The following is a 17141-nucleotide window of genomic DNA, read 5'->3' as shown; positions in this document are numbered from 1 at the left end:
GAAATGTTGGGCTTCATCTTCCCGTTTAAAAGAAACAGCCTGATGAGTGGCAGAGACACGCAAAGAGAAGCAGGTGGCTGGACATGGTGGGCCCCGACCATGCATGACACACACAAGGCAAGACGGGGTGCAGCAGGCACAGCCCAGTGGCCCCCCCACCCGCCCCAGGAATGACAGGGACGTACAACACTACAACCCGCTTTGTATACCTGACTTCTACACTCCTGTGTCCTTGGCAACTCAGCTCTAGGCCGCTAGAGGACAAGGAAGCAAAACACATTAAATGCAAAACCTGGACAGGATCCCTCCTGAAGCAACTGTAGGACATAGATGAAGGTACAGAAGAACATAAGAACAGCCTTGCTGCGGGATCAGGCTCAAGAAGGCCCATCTAGTCCAGCATCCTGTTTCCCACAGTGGCCCACCAGATGCCTCTGGGGAGCCCACAGGCAGGAGTCATGTGCATGCCTCTCTCCTGCGGTTGCTCCCCTGCAACCGGGATCTGGAGGCATCTTGCCTCTGAGGCTGGAGGTGGCCTATAGTCCTCAGACTAGTAGCCATTGATGTCTGTCCTCCATGAAGTTGTCTAAGCCCCTTTTAAAGCCATCCAAGCTAGTGGCCTTCACCACATCCCGTGGCAGAGAATTCCATAGCTTAACAATGCACTGTGTGGAGGGGCACTGCCTCCTTTGCCCCCCCGCCACCCAGCTCCGTAGGATGGGCCACTGCTGCATAGAGGTAACTTCTTCTCTGGCTCATGGCTGCACAGTGAGGCTGTAGAACGGCTGAGGGGAAGAGGAGCAGCTAAGCAGCAGCAAGGAGCGTGTCTGTTTCATTTGAGCCTGAAAGAATGAAATCTTGTTTGCTCTGATTGGACACATTCCTTCCCCGCCCATCCGTGTCGGACTCCCAGGCTAGCTTGCAGTCCGCTTGAAAACAACGGCTGGCGGCGGGAGGCCCAATCCGGAGAGTGGCGGCAGGACTGGCGATGCCGCTGCTGCAGACCCGGAAGCAGCCGTGGCCCAGGAGAGCCCTGGCCGCTGCGCTGCCGTCTTGACCCCCCTTTCCGCAGCAGGGAAAGCCTGGCTGGGGTCGTGCTGCTAAGTCAGGACCATGCTGCCGGCCCTGCGCCAAAGTTAGGACCATGCTGCCGGTCCTGTGCCTGGGCCCGCAGCTGCGGCGTCGCCAGTCCCACCGTCACTGTTCGGACTGTGCGTCAAAATACCAACCCGACAAAAAGGCAACATCAAAAGAGTGGCTCTGCTGGCGTGGCTGTTGCCGACACGTCCTCTTGGGTTGGCTGCCTTAATTCATACGACGGGAGCTGTAGTCCAGCAACAGGGGAACACCGGAAGCTGCCTTCTACTGAGTCAGGCCCTTGGTCCATCACTGACTGGCAGTGGCTCTCCCAGGTTTCAAGCAGGAGTCTTTCCCAGCCTACCTGGAGAGGCTGCCGGGGAGGGAACCTGGGACTTCCTTCCCACAGAGCAGATGGAGTGAGCTGCGACCCCACCCATCTCTCAGCAGACGGTGCTCATCCAAATGCAAACCAGGGCAGACCCTGCTTGGCAAAGGCGACCATTCATGCTTGCTACTGCAGGATTGCCTCTCCTGCCAACGTCAGGGGACTCCGGATTGGAAACCCTCGCTCTGGATCACACTGGCACACATGCACCCCCCGCGGCACTTCATCTACAAAGAAAACCAGCCAGCCACGGATCTCCTGTGTGTCACGTTACAGTTTGGCTCGCAGCCATCCAGCCCTGCACAAAACCCAGCAGGCTCCCCAGAGCCTCTCTCCTCCTGCCCGCACCTGCAATTGCTGGTCCCCTGGGCCTCGCTTCCCGAAAACCTTTCATCTGGGAAGAGCCTCCTTTGCCGAAAGTGGCCACAGTTAAGCATCAAAGAGTAAACACCAGCTTTGCTAACGTCTGTTGCTCTAAAGGGGCAGCCCACATAATGGGCTGCTGGAACGAAACAGCAACAAAAGGCAGCGAGGCAGAGATGGAGGGGCTTTCGGGAGGGCTGCCCAGCCCACCCCCAGGCAGAGCTGCCCCGCTCCTCGCCAAAGGCTACGGGCTGCACATCTCACAGCAGAGGCGGCTGCTTCGTCAAGAAGGTCAACCAGCCACGATACTTGCCAAGGACTTTGCTTTCCGGAGTTTGTACGTTCCGCTGCCTGGCTTCCTTTTCTCCTGACAGGCCAGCTGGCCGAGGTCTGGGGTGAGCCCTCCTCCTTTCTTTCTACTGTAAGAAGGGGGGAAAGCAGTTTATTAGGCAAAATTCAGTGGATTTCCCACGACAGAGAAGAGGGGAAATGCTTTAGCAGCAGTAATGGTACGGAGGTCTGCAGCTGGTTCAGGCAGCTCTCATTTTAGAGACAGGGGCTGTCTTCTCCTGGGAGACACTCCCTGCCTCTGAATTTAGCCGAGACTTCCTTCCAAGTCGGCATGCCCAGAATTGTGCTGCCTTTGCAAGCTCTGAAGCCCAGCAGTCAAGCGATGCTGGCGCCTCAACACAGACTAGTTTCTGAGCGTTCACAAGAGCCCATGTGGTGCAGTGGTTAGAGTGCTGGACTAGGATTGGCGGGACCTGGGTTCAAATCCCCCTCAGACTAACCTCCCTTACAAAGCAGCAAAAAGCCATGATGAAGATGCCACTAGCTTATTTGGCCTGTAAACGGGAATTAGACAAATTCGGGGAGAAGGAAGAGAGGCCGCGTATCAATGGCTATTAGTCACGCTGGCTCTACAGAACCTCCGTGGTTCGTCTTCTTATTTACAAACTTTTACAAAGTTTAATCTACCACCGCCATCAAAGGGCTTTTTTTCTGGGCGAGACACAATGTACTGCCCTCTGCAGTGCTTTCTGGGAGATTTTTGAAAGTCCCAGGGAGTGACAGACTTGGTCCTTGCGCTTTAGGGGATGTTGAAAATGTATAACATGTTCTGTTGCGTTGCTTATTCTACAGGGACATACGACAGACTTTATTAACTCCAATTGTATTATCTTTACCTGGTCGTTCAGAAGAATCTTATGCTGCTTTTTTGCTTTCAGATAAAATTCCTTCCATTACATATAAGGTGGCTAAGTTCTGCTCTATTGCTCTTAGGACTCGACAGCAACTCACTTCCTTTCCTGTCTTCTAGATTCTTGGCTCAGTTAGGATGTTGGATAACAGCTGTCTTTATATGCAAATGGGATTTGTTCTCCTTCTGCTTTTGATAGTTGCTAGTAATAAACTAAACTAAACTAAACTACAGAGCCTCCATGTTCAAGAGCACTATGCCATGGAATACCAGTTGGGAAGGCTGCTGCTTTAACGTCCTGCTCGTTGGCTTCCTTGAGGCATCTGGTTGGCCACCTAGGGAAACAGGATGCTGATCTGATCTCCTTGAAGGAAGGGCAAGATACATATGTATAAAGCAGGCAGCAGAATCTACTCCGGTGCCTTCTTATACTCAGGACGGAGGAGCCTTGGGAAAAAGCTACCTGCCTCTCTCTGGGAAACGTTCTGTGCTCCTCGCTCTGCGGTTGGTGGCTAAACCAGAAATGCAGGAAGACGCCTGATGCTCTCTTCTCTTCCTCTCTCTTGCACATTCCTTCCTCCTCGCCCTCCCTCGTCTCCCATGCCTGTACGTCTAGGCAGATGAAATATGACAAATGCACCTGAGATTCAGTTTCTGTTGTGTCTGGGAACCTGTAAGGTTGCGAAAAGAAGGGAGCTCATACTTGTACGTTTGTAAGAAAGAAATAAGTTGACAGTTCATCAACAAGACATAAAGGTATGTCTGGAAAGAGAGGAAGTGTGGCTCATCTGGCCCAGTGGATGATAGGATGCGAAGCAGGGGCTGACCTCCAGACCATCCCTGGGTCTGGGAATGGGGAATAGGAACTGGCATGCTACATGAACATCGTGGGCTACTGAGAAACTCTTCAAGCATCTTGTAGAAGCACTTGGCTGGAGGGACAGAGGCAAAACCTGCCCTAACAGGAATGTGTAGACTAGTTAGTTTCTGGGAAAGGTGGAAGGTGAAAGCATTTGAAGAGAACTAGTGGCAGCTGCTCAGTGACCCTGCTGGTCTTGTGGTAGCAAGCATGACTGGTCCCTTTAGCTAAGCAGGGTCCACCCTCGTTTTATATGAATGAGAGACTTGATGTGCGAGCACTGTAAGATATTCCCCTTAAGGGATGGAGCCACTCTGGGAAGAGCATCTAGGTTCCCAGTTCCCTCCGTGGCAGCATCTCCAAGATCGGGCTGAGAGAGACTCCTGCCTGCAATCTTGGAGAAGCCGCTGCCAGTCTGTGAAGACAATACTGAGCTAGATAGACCAAGGGTCTGACTCAGTGTATGGCAGCTTCCTATGTTCTTATGTTCCTGAGCAAAGAGACACCTTTTCAAGTGGTGATTCTCTTATATTTAGCAGCATTGCTCTCGAGGAGGAATGAGATGGTGTTGGCAGTTGATGGCAGGGGCAGGGCTGGATCATGTTGCTAATAATTCTGTTTGGCAAAAGGACAGAAGCAGGAACGAGGGGTGTGTCTTACGCCTGCCTTGCTTCCTCAATGGGATCAAAGTTGTCCAGGTAATTGAATCGGATGGTGTCCGTTGGATGTTTATCTGAGGAACGCCAAGGAGGGAGCTCCCTCTTGTCCTTGCTCATCTTCTTTCCGAGCAGAGATGCTGAATGGAGGACTGATGACAGGGACGGCTTCATCTCCAGGACCTCTTTAGCGACAGGCTGAACATCCACCACCACAAAGTCATATTTTGGAGGGGTCTAAAGTGGGAGGGAAACAGGCAAGCAAAATAAACCCTCAGCTCCTGCAATCGCAACCCAGCTACCTGGCACTGCTGGATCTTCTCCACTCTGGCTACTACAGCGCTTCCCCCCAATGCTGGAAACTGGTGGGCACTGGCTGGAAAGTGGTATGGAAGAAGAAGGAGAAGGAGAAGGAGAAGGAGAAGTTGTTGTTGTGAAGAGCTGCTCTATCCATTTTCTCCCCACCATTTATAGTTTTATAAACCTCTAATGCCCTCCCACCCCAACTTCCAAAAACCTTTCCTTACTGATGAAGTGTTCCAACCCCTTGGCGATTCTGGCTGCCCTTCTGGGCACTTTGTCTGGCTCTGTCCTTTTTTAAACGAGGGGATCAGACCCCAGCTCTCCAAATGCAGCTGCAAATTCATTGGCAGATGAAGGCATTGCGGTGGATTCCCCACCTCCAGGATTTGCCTGCTCTCTGTTGCTTGGTGCTTTGAAAGGGCAGGCAAGTGGCACCCCTGCATGTGGTACAGTCCTCCTGGGACTGCATCACTTCAGAACACCGGTGGCTGTGGGCTGGTCTCCATGTTCCCCATGTCACAAATCCCTGCTCATGGAAACCTCGCACATCCGACACAAGACTCCCAGCCAGTGTTCCGGAGTCTAAGGTGTGCGCATGTGCACGCACACACATTTTTTGATGTCCGTTCAGTTGATTTTAGATCCCACTCAGGCTGAATCAGGAAGATCCCACTCCGAATGCACATGTGTGCGCACATTGCCTTGATATTGCTGCCCAGAACAAAACCCGTTCCGCACACACATGGGGGGGGGGATAGAGGGAATACTGCTTCCAGCCAGCCTGCAAAATACTTCTCCCGCAGGAACTATGGGGGATACCTTAGGCGGGGTAACCTGCAACTCTTTCACCATCTCGATGTAGTGTCTCTTCCAAATTCCTTGCTCAAATGGAGTTGGAGAGAAGTTGATGTACCACCCATAGCGCAGACACTTCCGCATCCAGACCTGGTCCAGCTCCGTCAAGTATTTCCAGTGCCAGCTGACCTGTGAATGGCAAGGGAACCCTTTTTCTTGCTTCCGGGGAGACTCTCGTAGCAAAAAGGAGAGACGCTGCCGCAGCCAGGTGCAAAGTCTGATTGGGGCTCAGCATCAGGAAACACCAGTTCATGCTGAGGCAGGCAGCTCTTCCTCGGGATCAGAACCGGGGCAGAGGAGCCGTGTGTGCTCCCGTTTTCCGATGGCGCGCAAGTGAAAAACATGGCTGTGGTTGAGGAGCTCGATTGTGGGCTGGGTGGAATGAGCAGGACCCACCAGATTCCGTCCTCCGCTTCAGAAGGAGGTAGGAGGGGAAACTGCCCTACCCAGCTGTGGGGCTTGGCACACAATCAAGCTCCCCACTTCCGATCTTCCTTTGAACTCGCACACGATCGGAAAACGGGGGCACGTGCAGCTTCTGAACTGGGGCAGGAGGTTTTTCCTGCCCAGGTTCTGGCTGTAGGAATGAGCCTAGTGTTTACGTGGGTACTGCTTCTAAACTAGGACAAAGGCAGGTCCGTGTATACAACCGTGCAACCAAGTGTCACACATGCAGAGCAGTGAGCGGATGCTTGCCTTTATTCACAGGTCTAAAAAAGCATGCAGAGTACACACCTCCTCAGTGGCATATGCCATTGCTGTGGTTCCAGAGAGCAGGGCCGTTCCCAAAGCCCTGCAGCCACAGCACTCACTCAGCTCTTGCTTGTTGCTGGATCCCTAAATACTTCTGGGGCACACATCCGAAGCTGCCTGATGACCTCCAGCATCTAGCTCACTACATCAGGGGTTCCTAGCCTTAGGCCCCCAGTTGAGGTTGGACTACAACTCCTATCACCCCCAGTCTCCAGCCATTGATACTTGGGATGATGGGAGTTGTAGTCCAATAGTATCTGGGACCCCAAGTTGGGAACCCCTGGTCTGTGCTGGCTAACTGGCAGTAGCTCTTCAAGGCCTCGATCCTGGCAGTTCTCACGCGTTGGCAAGGCCGGGCTGGGCTTCGTTAGCCTGATTTTGCCTGTGCGTGAGATCAGCCTCTATGTACCGTATGGTTTGGCCACAAGCCTAGAGCCATTCATCTCTATACCACTGAATTACCCAAGAGCACCTGGTTATGTGAAGAGGAATTTGCCTGGAGAGCGTCCTCCTTTCCCTCAGCCAGTCCAGAGTAAGCACCTCTGTCCTTGGTGCTTGGCAGGATAAGTGCTCTCTTTGAACTGCTGCATAAAGCCCCAGATTCTTTCACCTAGCAATCACCTTTCCACAATTCGCCACCTTCAAGAATTCATCTCCTGACCTGGACTCGGATCTCTGTTTGATCTGCAACCCTCTCCAAGTGAGCCTCCAAGAGTGAGTCCCCATTGCATGCCATGGAGCATGCAATAGAAGCCCCTGGTGGCGCAGTGGTAAAACTGCTGCCCTGTAACCAGAAGGTTACAAGTTCGATCCTGACCAGGGGCTCAAGGTTGACTCAGCCTTCCATCCTTCCGAAGTCGGTAAAATGAGTACCCAGAATGTTGGGGGCAATATGCTAAATCACTCTAAACCGCTTAGAGAGCTCCAGCTATAGAGCGGTATATAAATGTAAGTGCTATTGCTATTGCTATGGAGGTAAAAATAAAGCCATTAAAACTAGTGGGGAGTTTGATTGTCTTTGAGTGGCCCTTGCTGCAGTCCCAGGACTGGCACGACACCCCTCAGCTCATTCCACCCAGAGTGAGGAATTGTTTCCTAATCGGTCAATGGAAGTTTCATCCTTGTCGTTACAGGTGAGCAACCTGAGCTCTTGTTAAGTATCTGAAGGGAGCAGTCATATACGCTCCCTCTCTTTAGACAAAAGATACTCTTAGCTTTGCATCCTTTGAAGCACGAGGAGTCTTACCTGGGCACATCGAGAGAGGCTCCGAGGATCCAAAAAAGAAAAGATGTACAAGGATAATGCCCGGGGAAGCCTCCTGGTGAAATCCAGCGCTTCAGCTGGAACTCGATCCTGCAGCTGCTTGGCAAAGAACTTCAGCTGGGAGGGGGAGCAGCGCTCCAAGAGATCCATCAGGACACTCCGCCTCTGACCGTCCGTCCATTTGTCAAACTGGGGGGTGGGGTGGGGGGAGAGAGTCAGTGGCAGGTTGTTTTGTGGCCCCTGGGGACAGCCCTTCCCCAATGATTCCCCCACGACATAATATTTTTAAAAGATCAAACCACGGGGCCCACGCTGTCCCTTTATGATGTCCCTGTTTAAAGCGACTACTGGTACTTGTTTCTCTCGCTACTAAGAACACAGTTCAGAGCAAAAATGCATCCAGTCCCGTGCTCTGCCTCCAGCGGGGCCAGCTATGTCTCTTACACATTCATAAGCAAGGTGTGAAAATGAGAGCCTGCTGTTGTGGTCCGCCCGCAGCATCTGGCATTCAGGGGCATACTGTGTCTGTTCATGGAGGTTCTATTTAGCAGTCGTGCCTGGTGGCCGTTGACAAACATAAGAAGTGTCTTGCTGGATCACAGGTTCCCTCACCCCTTGCCTGTGGGATTCTTGGAGGCATCTGGTGGGCCACTGTGTGAAACAGGATGCTGGGCTGGATGGGCCTCCTTGGGCCGGATCCAGCAGGGCTCTTCTTATGAGTGGAATAGGACCCCATTGCTGGCCTGACAATCTGAGATCAAAGAACATCAGCAGACACTGATAAGACCGCCACCTGGGACCACCCCAAGACCACCATCGGGTAACACGCCCCACTCAAAAAGGCTACAGATCAGGACACCCTCATGTGCCCTGACTGATACTGCTCCCCCAGCCCTACGCCCTCCATAATCAACACACACACACAGGGCACCAGGAGTGCCTGGGTGCAGTCTGATCAAGATGTAACCAAGGCATGGATCACTGCGGCTACATCAAGCTGATTTGTGGTTTGATTAAGCGAGAAATATTACCCATTTCCCCAGCAAGTTTCTTCTTTCTTCAAATACCTTTAAAGAAAACACCCAGTAAGTAATAAAATCTGGACATAAAGAAATAAACAGATAATAGGCAAGTATGACCAAAATAGGTAGTCTAGTTTTTAAAAGGGCCCCATTTCTGGTTGTAGCACAAGGCATCAATTTATCAAGTATCTTCAAGGAAGGCAACCCATTCCTCCATATTGTTTTCCCCAGCATCTGATTTATTAATTTCTAATTATTTTTTAACATGTTATATCCCGCTCTTCCTCCAAGGAGCCCAGAGCGGTGTACTACATACTTGAGTTTCTCTTTCACAACAACCCTGTGAAGTAGGTTAGGCCGAGGGAGAAGTGACTGGCCCAGAGTCAACCAGCAAGTCTCATGGCTGAATGGGGATTTGAACTCTCGGGTCTCCCCGGTCCTAGTCCAGCACTCTCACCACTATACCTCTGAAGGTCTCACTTAACCATCGTGGCTAATAACAGCCACTGATAACCTCTTCTTATCCATGAATCTGTCTAACCCAGGTGTTGCTGGACAACAGTTCCCATCATGCCTTTGGCCATTGTGGCTGGGGATGATGGGAGTTGTAATCCAACATCAGGGGACCCAGGGTTGGGCATCTCTGCCCAGGATCACAAGAACAAAGTCTCCAGAACAGCAAAAAAATGTTACTGTCCAAAAGCTATGGAATGCCCCTGGTGAAGAAGGACTACTTGAAATGCACGGAGGAATTGTGTTGCAGAGAGAGCACATTATAACAAGTGCACTTTTTGGTAAGGTTTTTCTTGTTCTCTTTGCTCTTAAGGAACCGCATGCAGCAGGCGTGCCCAACCCGGAGGCTTTCCAGCGATTATTGGACTGCAACTCCCATCATCCAGAGCCACAATAAACTGCAGCCGGGGGTGATGGGAGCTGTAGTCCACAAACAGCTGGAGACTCTCGGAGTGGTCACCCCCAAATTGAACAGTTGCCCCTTTCCCCCTCCCAGCTTAGGCTACAGTTACTCTCCTGCCTTAAGGGACGAAACGTCAAATCTCAGTCCTGTGACTGGTGCCATTTAGTGGGCTTCTTCCCGCTCCCACCCCGTGTGTTCTTGAGACACTTGGCCAAGCAAGGAGTCTCGCCCACAGCGGCCGGCAGCCTCTTTGGCGGGGATGTTTCAAAAGGCTTTTTGTTGCAGGGAAATGATGACTGACCCAAGGACCACGTCTGGCTTCAGGTATCTGAAGGGGGAAAGTGGGGGAGTTATTTGAGTGGCTCCCAGGGAGCTTTGATCACAGAAACAGCCAGTGTTTGCTTTCCAAGCTCTCCTATATCCACTTGGGTGAACTCTTGTCGTGGCACACTCCATTAGGAAACAAAGCATGTATTCGTTAATCCTCTTACAAAATCATCAGGTGCTGGGGAAACCATCCCAAGGTGGCTTTTCATCACAACAGGTCCAAACATTCAAGCCTCTCCTGCTAGAGTAGCATCAGGGGTTCGGAGCATAGGAAGCTGTCTTCTACTGAGTCAGACGATTGGTCCACCCAGTTCAGTATTGCCTACACAGGCTGGCAGCAGCGTTTCCCAGGTTACAGGCAGGAGACTCTCTCAGTCCTCTCTTGCTGATGCCAGGGAGGGGACTTGGAACCTTCTGCAGGCATGCAGTCATGCAAGTGCTCTTCCCAGAGCGGCCCCTTCTCCTAAGGGGAAGATCTTACAGGCCTCACATAAATAGAGGGGATTCTCACGACCGCCCCAAAGCTGTGCTGCCAAAGGGGCCGAGCGGCTCCCGGCAGCAAACCGCCCGAACCTCCCCTCCCCTCAGCCCAGGTTAGCGGATCGTGTACTGCTGTGGCGCCAACTCATGAGGAGACCCCCAACCTAAGAAGCAGCCTCCTGGCTCCAGGGTATCTCCAGCATGCTCTGGGGTGGGTGGAGCGGGGACTGAAGCGGACTAACTGCCGGGATCCAGGTGGCTCCAGGCGGTTCCCACGTCCGCGGGAAAGCGGGCTGGAACAGCCTCGTCGTGTTTTGTGCTCGCCAATCCCTGAGCGGTTGGTTTCTGGGGTAGCTGACCACTAGGGGGTGCTATTCCTTGTGATCCGTTGCCCTCAGTTGGTCTCAACACCATCGCCATATAGCCAAATCTGACTAGATGTGCAGCGTTTGATGCTAGCCCATTCCCCGTGCGATTGTTGACTTGGCCAGATTGCCCAGGTGACTAATCCAGGAAGGAGGGATAATTCTTACTTCCTTACTTCATTTAAAAATGGTATACCCTGTTTTTCTGACTGAATGGTCTCTGAAATAGTTTACAAAAGAATGCAGTAATAATTCTCTCTCTCTCTCTCTCTCTCTCTCTCTCTCTCTCTCTCTCACACACACACACACACACACACACACACACACACACACACACACACACACCAGCATCCCATTCTGCCGTCTCTTGGAAAAAGAAGTTCCAGCCCAGAAAAAGATGGCACTGGTAAAAGTAGCCAGAGAAAATTGTAGCACTGAACAGGATTGCACGGGGGGGGGGGGGGAGCATGAATATTTGTACAATCTAATAGGTTTATTAATAATTATAGGTTTATTTCCGGAGGGGTGTGTGTGTTTTGTGGGAGAACTTCTACTTCACTAGAGTTGTGAGTTTCTCTCCAAAAACTGGACCTGGAGATTATTCCGTTCCGCCACAGTCACAATTCAGAATTTGCTTTATCTACCAAAGGTACCACCAAAGAGTCTCAACATACACTAGCACCCTCCCATTTCCCTGGTCCACTCATCGAAACCACCTTTCTTTTGGCACAATGCCAGGAATATCCCGAATAGTTCCCATAGGATGGTGTTCTCTTATACTGAGCCCAGAGCCTGGGTTGGGAGAGACAGACTTCTAGGAGATACCCTAGAGACCCTCTATTAAAGGGGGTTTAGTCCAGAAGACTAAGCAGGAGCAGAGCAGGGCAGATTATGAGGCAGAACAGAACTGGAAAATGGATTCAGGGCTAGGACTAACACCCTAATCCGTGCCAGGAATTCCAGCAGGGGCAAAAACGGGCTCCTACAGGTCCCAGCACAGGCACGGAGGCCTTTGGTGTGTCACACAGTGCAATGGTGTCATAACACAGTATTTCCGCCCGACGTGCCAGAGGCCTCCCATAGGACCCACACTTTACTCAGTTATGGATACTCACCTTACCATTCATGAGCTGGTGATTCAGAGGTGTCCAGGTGCTCATCTTGGTTTGCATCTTGCGGCTCTCCGGGTTTTTGGGCGGTGCAAATGCCATTTCTTTTCTGTAGAAGATGCAGCAGTTAAGTAGATTCAGGGTCGATAATAACACATGTCCAAGCTCCCAGGTCTGCATGCAGCTTCTGTCACTGGCATCAGAAACCTTGGTTTTCCTTTACAGTCTTCCTTATGTTCTTAAAATAAACTAAGGGATAGAAAAGAGAAGTGGATAAAGGAACTCTTCTTGGTCGTTTTATTTTGAAAAGGAGCAGTAGACTCCGGTCTCTCTCATCCATATGAGCAACTTAATATGCAACTGAAGAGCACTGATGCTCTTCCATTAGATCTGATCAGTCGTTACCAGGGGGGCAAGAAAGATATGCAATAAAGCTTGCAAAGAAGTTAAAGAGCTCATTGAAATACCATAACCGAAATATTATAATGGAGATATTATTGGCTTGTGAAATAAGCCGGTTAATGGTCATATACAAAACCTGAATCTCAGCACATATATCAGGGTGATCTTCACTTTCAGACAAAGTGTTGGTTTCCAACCTAGTGTCTACAGATGCTGTCACTGTGGCTGGACATGATGGGAGTTGTAGTACAGCAACATTTTGAGACCCAAGGTTGGGAACACCTGAGATAAAGCATGTGGTACAGTCCTTCTTGCTGGAGAAGACTTTTGAGGATACCATGGACAGCCAGGAAAACAAACAAATGGATCATAGAACAGATCAATCCAGAATTTTCACATGAGGCACCAATGACCAGGCTCAAACTATCATACTTTGGACAAATTATACAATATCCCAGCTCCCCCGAGAAGTCCGTAATGCTGGGAAAAGTTGAAGGCAAGAGAAGAAGATGACCAGCAGCAAGGTGGATGGACTCGACGACGACAGCAATGAATGCACCACTTAGAGACCTTGAAAGCCAAGTGGAAGACAGATTGTCCTGGAGAGAATCCATCTATGTGGTTGCTAAGAGTCAACACCGACTTGAGAGCACTTAATCAATCAATCAGTCACAGTCCCCCAGGGACTGTACTGCTTCAGACAGAAAGTGAGAGGCTGTATGACTGAATATTCCCCTGCACCAGGGTGGGAGTGGGTGGCTGGGAAGATCCCATGTGTGCTGTGGTTCTTGCAGAGTCTTCATGTTGTGCTAGTTTTCGATGTGAGTGTGGAGGCAAGGAACTTTCAAACAGGCCTATATTCTGAAGTGGTGCAGTCTGGGGAGGAGGTATATACCCTGTGCTTTTCCTGGACATGCAGAGGTTCCTTTCTGGAATCTGGAGCCTCTAATGAAAGCAACAAGGAACATTTGTGATGACAAAGATATTGCATACAGAAGAGAGGCACTTAATGTGGAGAGTGATGAGAGAGAACTAGATTAAAGGTGTAAGGATTAGGGTGAGTTGATCACAGAGTGATGATGGAAGGGAGAGTCTTTCAGCAGAAGCATGGCAGAAGAGGAGGGAGATGGCAGGAAGGCAGGCCTGTGAGCAGAGGCATATCTAGGGAAAATAGCACCTAGGGCAAGCGCTCAAATTGTGCCCCCTGTCCAAACTGTTGGAGATGAACTTCCAGTGCATCGACCTTTTGCACCAACTGTCCTAATGACCACTAGGGGCATTGGGAGTAGAGACAGTGAGTGAGGGTCTCCCTCTCTGCCCCTGCTCTGTGACCCCTGCACTGACTCTGCACCACTTCCGGTGCTGAGTCACAATCCTTCCTTTCCTCCTAGAGAGCAGATGGAAACATCTCTCTCTCTCCTTACCTATCCACTATGTAGTCCTTTAGATTAGAGATAGGTCTTTCCTGTCTAAGTGTATTTAACCAATAAATATTTAGTGTTTAGTCATACAAGGATCTCCATGTGTTTTCTCTAAATAGCTGCAATACCCAAACCATCCTCTGCTACCTACTGTGTAACTGGAGTGTGTGCTCATTCCTTAGTGCTCTGCTGTTCTACCTATTGTGGGTAAAAATCAACAACCTCTAACACAAACATCTGACACCCATCTTTCAGATAACTTCACCATAATATCAGCTCAAAAATACAAGTCAAGCTCGTTAATCTTTTAATATTTCAAAAACTATTTAGCAGCGGACATAGTCAGACCAAAAAATGCTGTGAAACTACAAATTTCAGTATGCTGGGGCTCATGAAATACTCAAACACTATGTGGAGGTGTAATTGGAAAACTAAACAGAAGTGCCTGTCTAATTCTCTACTATGCATTGTGGCATTGCTATTACATAGGTTTTAAAAATAAATGAAGAATTTGACTTTTCCCAGATACTCTGAAAATAATTAAAGGACATGCAGAGTAAACTGTGTCACTGCTTGGAATATATTCTAGTATTTCAGAAAGACATGTTAAAATGAGAGAAAGAGAGCAAGAAACTCTCAGTGGGCCTTAATACTAAGGATTTCACACTGATTAAAAGACAAACTCACCATTAATAGCCATATTATTAAGATATCACATTTAACTCACTTATCACAAGAAGCAAAGTAAGAGCAAATGAATACAATCCTAGCTCATAAGCTTCAGCTCAGTATTCACAAACCCTGATTCTCTATACATAGTGCCAAACTGAATATGTGTACAGTGACTTATATTATATTAATTTTTTTTTATTTTACCTGTAGCTCCTTCGGGGGGCTTCCTAAAGGCTGTGTTCGGGGTCTGCAAAGGTTCCCCCTCCCCCCGGCCTCTTAATTCACTGCTGCGGCGCATCCCGGGCTGATTTTCTGGCCTGTTCGGGCCTAAAAAGATCTGTGTGGTAGCCATTTTGGAGGTTGCCATGCATGCCCACTTTGAAGGTTGCCACGCATGCTCAAATGGCCTCTGCGAGGCCTGGCAAGGCCTAGGGCCTTGCAGGGACCATTTCAGCAGAGGACATTTGAGCATGCATGGTGGCCATTTTTTAAAAAATCATTTAAAAAAATGGTGCCCCCCTTCAAGTGGTGCCCGGGGCACATGCCCTGCCTGCCCTACCCTAGATATGCCCCTGACTGCGAGAAGGAGGTTACAAGAGTCTTGAAGATGAGGAATGAGCTGGGTAGAGAGAGGAATTGTTTTGGAGGAGGAGAAGCAGCAGCAGCAGCAGCAGCAGCTGGGCAACAGGCTGCATGTGGGCCATTAGGCACATTGCATTTTCTGGGGCAGACTTGAGATATTTTAAGTGCACAAATAATTCTGCAAGGAAGGTGCTTGCCACTTCCCTGCCAGTGTGTCTCTTCGATGCAGAAGTTTGCAAACATGTATCTGTTGCATGTAAGAAGAGATACCTGTTTGCAAACTTGTGCATCAAAGAGACAGACTGGCAGGGGAGAAGCAAGCACCTTCCTTGCAGAATATACTGTCAGGTGTACTATGCACTAAAGCCAAGTCTGCCTCTTCATATTGTGAGGAATGCTCCTGTGCGAAGGGAAGGAAAAGGAGAAGTCAAAAGACAAGTCAAAGAAAGCTGTGTGCCCGGGAGAAACTTCAGGCCACAATATCTCTCCACTACTGAGCTGGGACAGCTGTTTGCTGGAAGGACGACAGGCTCCATCTTTGCCTTCTTGCGCCCTTGTCAAGAAAGAAATGAAGATGACACGGGGCATCTGGAGGAGAGCTGGTCTTGTGGGAGCAAGTATGGATTTCCCCCTTTGCTGAGCAGGGTCCACCCTGGTTTGCATTTGAATGGGAGACTATGTGTGCGAGCGCTGGAAGATCTTTCTTTCTTTCTTTCTTTCTTCAATTTCTATACCGCCCTTCCAAAAATGGCTCAGGGCGGTTTACACAGAGTAATAATAAATAAATAAGATGGATCCCTGTGCCTAGAGGGCTCACAATCTAAAAAGAAACATAAGATAGACACCAGCAACAGTCACTGGAAGTACTGTGCTGGGGGTGGATAGGGCCAGTTACTCTCCCCCTGGTAAATAAAGAGAATCACTACATTAAAAGGTGCCTCTTTGCCAAGTTAGCAGGGGTAAGCCTTTGGAGATGCAGCCAAGTTAGCCTTTGGAGATGGGGCCTCTCTGGGAAGAGTTCCAAGTTCCCTCCCTGGCAGCATCTCCAAGATAGGGCTGAGAGAGAGATCCCTGCCTGCAACCTTGAAGAAGCCACTGCCAATGTGTGTTGACAATACTGAGCTAGATGGGTCAATGGGCTGACCCATATGGCAGCTTCCTAGGTTCCTATGGTATGTGTGTGTTGCCTTACAGCAGGGGTGTATGGGGCTATACAGCAGCAATTTATGGCAGCTGGAGATGATGGGATTTGTAGTTCAACAACAGCTGGAGAAACTCATGTTGGCCACCTCTGCTGTATAGCAGGCTTGTTCACATGATCAATAACTGGGTAGGACAAGCATCCCACCCAGGTCTGGAAGCTGTGTGTGCTTTGTGATCCTGTGCAAGTGAAAACCTAGGTGGGGGGAGTTATCACATGTGAGGCTTGTGCTGGTAGGAGGGCTCCATCCTGCTCAGCTCTTGTACCTAGCTGTTTAATCAGGTAGGAGGGAAAGCTGTCCGACCCAGCACAAGTCTCACATGTGATCACATTCCTTGCCTCCTACCTAGTTTTTCACACATGACCAAAAATCAGGAGCACGCACAACTCCCGAACCTGGGTAGGATGCTTGTCCTACCCAACTACTGATTGTGTCAACAAGCTTAGTGCCTTTCTTCACAGGAATAAGCACATGGGGCATATATCCTAAGAGCAATTTCATACACTACCCAGCAAGAAACCTGGGTGTGCCACCAAGGGGACACTCAGCAGGTTGTCACTGCAATCACAACTCTCTGAGTAGTGTACTTTTACGACACATGTTTTCAAATGCCTGATTTCTAGTCTACAGGGCCACTTTTCATTTTCAGGTGTGTGCTAAATAAAACAATCTTAAATGGCCACCTCAAAAACAGAAAGGATGAAGATGCTCTAAATGCAACCTGAAGTCTTAAATAGGGCTACTAAGCAACCGTTCTACAAACACTTAAGAATGTTTGCATTATAGGTGTTATAATTAGGGGTATGCGCGGACCGTTTGGTGCTATCCGGTCCCAATTAGGTTCACATCAGCGTTCTCTCTATTTCCCCCCCCCCCATCTGTGTGCGGAATGAGTTTTGCTCTGGGTGGCAGTATCAAGGCATT

At 49.8% G+C, this 17141-nt stretch overlaps 1 protein-coding gene across 8 annotated transcripts in view; it reads right to left on the bottom strand.

Annotated features, from left to right (window-relative positions):
- FBXO16 (F-box protein 16) overlaps positions 1-17141 on the bottom strand; it is a 32247-nt gene that overhangs the window by 6085 nt on the left and 9021 nt on the right. For 2 of the 8 annotated variants that reach the window (XM_053249436.1, XM_053249445.1), the window contains exons 2-8: positions 11945-12187; positions 8751-8786; positions 7702-7908; positions 5667-5831; positions 4549-4781; positions 2142-2247; positions 210-254 (exon numbers count right to left, since the gene is read on the bottom strand). In XM_053249436.1, coding sequence (XP_053105411.1) covers positions 210-254; positions 2142-2247; positions 4549-4781; positions 5667-5831; positions 7702-7908; positions 8751-8786; positions 11945-12118 — 966 coding nt within the window. In that variant the 5' untranslated portion in view covers positions 12119-12187. Of the gene's footprint in view, positions 1-209; positions 255-2141; positions 2248-3015; positions 3701-4548; positions 4782-5666; positions 5832-7701; positions 7909-8750; positions 8787-11944; positions 12188-17141 lie in introns of those variants that run through there. The other 6 variants (XR_008307024.1, XR_008307014.1, XM_053249463.1 and 3 more) reach the window with 6 other exon arrangements.

Source organism: Hemicordylus capensis, chromosome 1 (assembly GCF_027244095.1).
Source record: "Hemicordylus capensis ecotype Gifberg chromosome 1, rHemCap1.1.pri, whole genome shotgun sequence".
Taxonomy (NCBI): Eukaryota; Metazoa; Chordata; class Lepidosauria; order Squamata; family Cordylidae; genus Hemicordylus; species Hemicordylus capensis.
This window is presented reverse-complemented; position numbering and strand designations above follow the sequence as displayed.